General features: G+C 42.9%; 1 protein-coding gene across 1 annotated transcript; it reads left to right on the forward strand.

The window, feature by feature from the left end:
* Positions 1–1,302: 1,302 nt before the first annotated feature.
* Positions 1,303–4,391, forward strand: LOC111575822 (beta-1,3-galactosyltransferase 2-like). The gene has a single exon (XM_023281174.3). The coding sequence runs from the start codon at positions 3,111–3,113 to the stop codon at positions 4,374–4,376; it is 1,266 nt and encodes a 421-aa protein (XP_023136942.1). The 5' UTR covers positions 1,303–3,110; the 3' UTR covers positions 4,377–4,391.
* Positions 4,392–5,885: the final 1,494 nt, after the last annotated feature.

A 5,885-nucleotide genomic window follows, 5' to 3' on the forward strand; every position in this document is an offset into this window, starting at 1 on the left:
TGTGGTTAGATGAAATGAGAACCTCAGCCAGCCACGTCATTGGTCGGTTTCGATCAAACTGAAATTAACCCTTAACTTCAGTCAACAGCAGCTTTAAACAGCTCACAAATGAAATATGTTTCTTTCCTGAGGAAACTGTGTCACGATAATAAAGTGCACTGTTGTAGTGAATGAAGGTCATATTCTCATCGACATCAGTCAAGCTTGTTTTGCATTTATCACACTTATTGTTGAGGCACAATCAGCTGCTTATGTAACTATGGGAACAAAGAGAGCAAACGGGAGAATGGCGTGTGAACCTGGGAAGTTTATTTCATTTTGTTGATCCTGTTTTTTCCTCCAGATGTGAAGCTGATGTGGTGACAGAGACGACACCATAATGTATGCCTTGTATGTCACCACCGTGCCACTCCCCCAGCCTATGTTCTGATTATTGACCACTGCAGAATCGCTGGGGCTTTAATTAGTGCTGGTGTAACTAATTGACTTGCACAGAAGTGACATTGATGGGAGGCAAGAAAATGAATTAATGAGGAGAGGCACTGGCAGATTAAATGGTACTGCTAAAAAGTAAAAATGGACGTCTGATCTCCCAGTCAAATTAGCATTTACATTGAAAAAAACAAAACAAAGCCATTCATGTGGTCTGCATGTGAGCGAGTGTGTGGGTGGGTGTCGGTGTGTGTGGGCATCTATGTGGAGTGTGTATCTCCATGTACATGCACAGTTATGTGTTTGTGTGCCTGTGTGTGCAGCCTTCATCAGAACTCATGGAACTAGATGTTAATTTCGTTGACAGCAGAAATCTGTCAAAAGCTGGATATGCTTCGATGTAAAGTATGTTAACCTTTAAAACAAAATCGGCCCTGGCCCCTCTCATTCTCCTGTAATTGCTTGCGCTGGGTAAGCACACTCGCCTGCAAAGGTTATCGTGTTCCTTGTCAGTTGTCATGATGAATGAGCAAACATAGCAGGAAATGAAAACTGGAAGCTTAGAAAATCTATTGAAGCCAGTATGTAGAATTTGCACAAAATAATCTTCAATTGTTCAGAATCGGCAAATTATTAAACAGCAAACAAACAAATAAACAAGAGAGGCAATGCAAGCAGTGAGTGAAAGAACACACTCAGGAAGGAAGGATGGATTCAACGCTGCTACACTGCTGCTGCATTAATATTCACTAGAGTCTAGTACAACCTCCAAGTTTCTGCTGGCAGATTCTGTTTTCTCCAGCGATGTGTGTCCATTGTGTGTATGAGCGTGTGTGTGTGTGTGTGTGTGTGAGACAGAGAGAGAGTTAACATGCACAGCAATGGTGATGTATGTATCTAGTGTGGATATAATTATGTGTGACGTATACGTGCATCTTTTCTCTGCATCTATACACACATGAATAATTACATATGCAGTCCATGTACGTTGTGTATATCAGTAATGCTGGTCTGCATTATAGTTTGTGCTACTTTGTGTATCTGTTCACACACAAAAAAGATTATGTATGCAGTGTTTGGTTTGTATATAATTACATGTAATGCACAGAAACATGCTTGTGCTCACAGATTATTTGCATTGAAGACTTAGTGAACCAGGGTGTGTGTACATGACCGTCTTTGTGTGTCTCTTGGTGAACAACTTCCAGGTGGGCAGCAGATGTAATCATTTACATTTTGTCCACATTGCTGCATGTTTGTGTGTCTGCATGTTTACTTGTATGTCCTGTATTTATGCGTGTTTGTGTAAGAAGGCAGAGCAGCCTGGGTGATCTCAGTGAGACAGTAGCAGCATTGATAAGCTGAAGGTGGAAGGTGAATGACAGGTGAAGGCTGTTATCACCAGAGGTTTGGGCACCACTGTCTGTTGGACCCTGAAAGCTCATTCTGACAGATGCATCTCGTCCCTGGCTGTTGACACTTGGTGGGGGGCTGATGACATTTGCTCGACCAAGTGGTTCAGAGTAGCGTCAGCCAGCGCCACGTAGAGCAAACCTGCAATTTATACTTCTGCCCCAGGCATTAAGCTGAATAATGACATGCAAGTGGGAGCCCTCATCTCCCAGATCCAGAACCTGACAACCATAGTTTCCTCATAGAAGTTTATCTACTATGTTCTGTTCTTCTCTAGTTTAAATATGCTCACTGTGAGATGATTTTGTGATGATGAATAAAATGTTCTGATCATCATTGTCATTGTGGAAAGTAGTTTTCTGTTGTGTTTACTGGGATATAGAAATACGCATTTCGAAAACATGTTTTGCTGCATCTCAATATCATGTTGGACCATCTGTTTTTAAACTGTACAGATATATCCACAGTAATTTTTACAGCAGTTTTCCCTTCCATCTCCATTGTGCTCACAACAAGAACTTTTTTCTTGAAGCCACATCCCCAGAATCTACTGTTTCTCATCCCTGTTCAATAAAAGATCCTACAATGCTGTCATATTGATTCAGCTTGTCCTTTTCAAACTGTTAAGTAAGCTTACCAAAAGAGTCATTTACCATATTGGGCACTGCATCCACAGGAAGCTCTAATTGGAGCTTTTGCATCTGGACAAAATTAATTCAGAATTACTCTGATTGTGTCAAAACAAACCGTGAATAAAATGAGTAAGAATTACTCTTGTTTTTTCCCACGAGTAAAATAAAAACACATCTTCAACTCAGACAATTGGCATGTGGCTCAGTTCCAGTGAAAAGGAGGTGCTTTTGGAGTGCTGCCAATCCTGTTTTCTCAGTTTCTTTTTTTTTTTCTCTTTTCAGATTACAGAGAGCAAATGCAGAGGACGTGACCCTTATCATATCCTGAAGGAGACGAGACATAGAGCCTGACCCTGTGTTTGTCTACAGTGCCAAAGAAGAGCCAGGGAGAAGCCTCCCTGGCCAGAGAATCACCGCCTTCCTAGCTCCATTGGGAGCCCTTTATACCTGCTCCAAGCTGCACTGTGAGGCTCAAATGTTCTCCTGACTCCACCAGGAGGCTCCCTCCAACCCATCTGCCAGCTCAGATAACCCTCTGATTGTTGGCAACCACATGTTTGAGGTGACTGTATGTGACCGCCGCCGCCCATTCTCGAGCAGCAGCAGCAGCCTCCTACGACCCCGATCTGCACCATGCAGTGGAGACGGCGGCACTGCTGTCCCATCAAGATGACCTGGACCGTCAAGCGCTCGCTGTTTCGGACGCATGTGACTGGCCTCCTCTCACTGGCTCTGCTCTTCACTCTCTTTTTATTTTTCAGCCACCAGGACTGGCTGCCAGGACGCAGTGGGCCTCGTGAAAACCCACTGGCCTATGCCGTCAGGGGCTTCCGCACTCCCAAAGGAGAATCCAACCAGAGCAGCTCCCTGAGGAGTCTGTGGAGAGAGGCGGGGTATGTACCACCAAAGCCTCTGCTCAACCTCAGCTCTCAGCAAGCGGAGGGTGCGGCAGGAGAGGCAACAGGAGGAATAGGAGGAGGTGGAGGAGGATCCAGGACTGGTGTAATGGGGCTGGGGGACTCCATGAGCACTAACAACAGTTTACAGAAGGAGATGGGTGTAGGAGGGAAGCTTAGCGCTCAGCCTTACCGCTACATCCTGAACGAGCCCTTCAAGTGCAGGGACAGCACACCCTTCCTCATCCTCCTCATTGCTGCAGAACCAGGACAGGCTGATGCCCGCAATGCAATCCGCCAGACATGGGGAAATGAGAGTGTAGCAATGGGCTTGGGGTTTGTCCGTCTTTTTCTGCTTGGCACGGGAAAGACTTCAGACACCTTCCTGCAGAGCAGCATAGAGGAAGAGAGCCGTGTTCATCATGATATCATCCAACAGGACTATCAGGACACTTACTACAACCTGACCGTCAAGACCCTGATGGGCATGAACTGGGTGGCCACCTATTGCCCACATGCCTCCTATGTGATGAAGACAGACAGTGACATGTTTGTCAATACAGAGTATCTCATCCAGAAGTTGCTGAAACCTGACATGCCTCCAAAGCAGAGGTACTTCACCGGCTACCTGATGAGGGGCTATGCACCAAACCGAAACAAGGACAGCAAGTGGTACATGCCACCAGAGCTGTATCCAAGCGAGCGCTACCCAATATTCTGCTCAGGCACAGGGTACGTGTTCTCAGGGGACATGGCTGAGCTGATCTATCAGGCCTCACTCAGCATACGCAGGCTTCACCTGGAGGATGTTTATGTGGGGATCTGTCTGGCGAAGCTGCGCATTGACCCAGCTCCACCTCCCAATGAGTTCCTCTTCAACCATTATCATGTGCCTTACACCAGTTGTAAGTACAGCCACCTGATCACATCCCATCAATTCCATCCTAATGAACTCATCAGGGATTGGAACCACTTGCAGAGCAACAAGCATAAGCCTTGTTAAGCCATTAACATAGTAAAGTTCCATGATGGACCCTGTGACTACAACCTGCCTCAAAAAAGGGAAGCTGGTCCACTGTAACTACTGCTGGTGGAGGGCATGTTGAACTCAGCACTATACACTATATGGGGAAAAGCACATTGTTTTGGTATTGTGTACAGTCAATGATCCAAACTATATGTTAATGTGAAGTATTGTAGCATGCACAAAAAGAGCTGCAGCTCAACAGTGGTGTTCATGATAATTCAGGAAACAGCTGTGTTTCCACAGACAAAGGTAAATGTTCATGTAATATGTTATAAAGTTACACTACCTAAATATGAATGAATGATGAATCTTTGACGTTGACCAGTTATGCTGCCCTGTTTTTCAGTGTTTACTTTACAGATCTATCAAAGAACACCACCCTGAAGAGGTTTATCTGTCATATACTGTATTTTCTTTTCAAAAAATCTACATCAAAGCATCCAGAATCACATCTGAGATAACTGAGATTGTATTTTTTTAAGCTTTACATTGAGTATGACTCTGCACTTGAGCAAATGTGTAATGAATCAAATAAAAATTAAATGTACTGACATTATTTTATTTGTGGCTTCATGTGTGTGTGTTTTGTGGAATCCTTCATGACAAATCCATTAAAAAAGCTCACCATTCTTAAAATGTATACATTCAAATGGCAGCAAGTAAAGGGCTGAGAGACATGATATCACAGTTTACGAATATATTTTTATGTTGATCAAGTAAACAAGTTGTTGATTTACACCGTGATCAAGTAAAGTGACCTGATTCCAGTTCAGCAAATTACATAAACAAAGCATCAAATAATTTTATCCAAGTCCTGAATAGTCATTTCAGCCAAATCATGCAGCCTCAATGTCAAGGGCTGATGCTGAAACTTGGAACCAATTGCAGCAACAGTACATTTGCTTGTCACTAATTTTAAAAAAGGTTGCAAAACACAAACTTGTCGCTATTTAGAGATGATCTGGTAATAACGATTTCCACCTAGTGACTGCCAGGTACAACTAGCTGACTGAACTACTGTCAGCTGAAGCAAATATTTTTATCTTGATAATACTTTCTCATTTGAATTAGTATAGAATAAAAAAGAGGAATATTAATCTGCTTTGAATTACATAATAATATGATAGCTTTTGAGTTAGCATAAATATATTTTTCTGGGTGCCCGGATAGCTCAGCTGGCTAAGCAGTCAACCCATGAACAGGTGCTATAGTCCTCAACGCAGTGCTCATGGGTTAGAATCCAGCTCATGGTAATTTTCTGCATGTCATTCCCCCACTCTTCTACCCATGTTTCCTGTCTCTCTCTCACTGCCCCTTACAATAAAAGGCAAAAATGCCCCAAAAATAATAATAATTTAGAACAATAGATATTTCTTACTCGGGCTAATTTTATGACAAGTCATTAAAATTTAACAACAATTTCTGCTCAACTATCTTTGGTTTGTCTCATTTTATAAAAAGAAAAAAAACATAATTTTTTAAAAT

The sequence above is a fragment of the Amphiprion ocellaris genome, chromosome 2 (genome assembly GCF_022539595.1).
Source record: "Amphiprion ocellaris isolate individual 3 ecotype Okinawa chromosome 2, ASM2253959v1, whole genome shotgun sequence".
Taxonomy (NCBI): domain Eukaryota; kingdom Metazoa; phylum Chordata; class Actinopteri; family Pomacentridae; genus Amphiprion; species Amphiprion ocellaris.

Bases quoted from the DNA above. Each gene is read 5' to 3' on its own strand.
- LOC111575822 (XM_023281174.3), top strand. From the start codon at position 3,111: ATGCAGTGGAGACGGCGGCACTGCTGTCCCATCAAGATGACCTGGACC.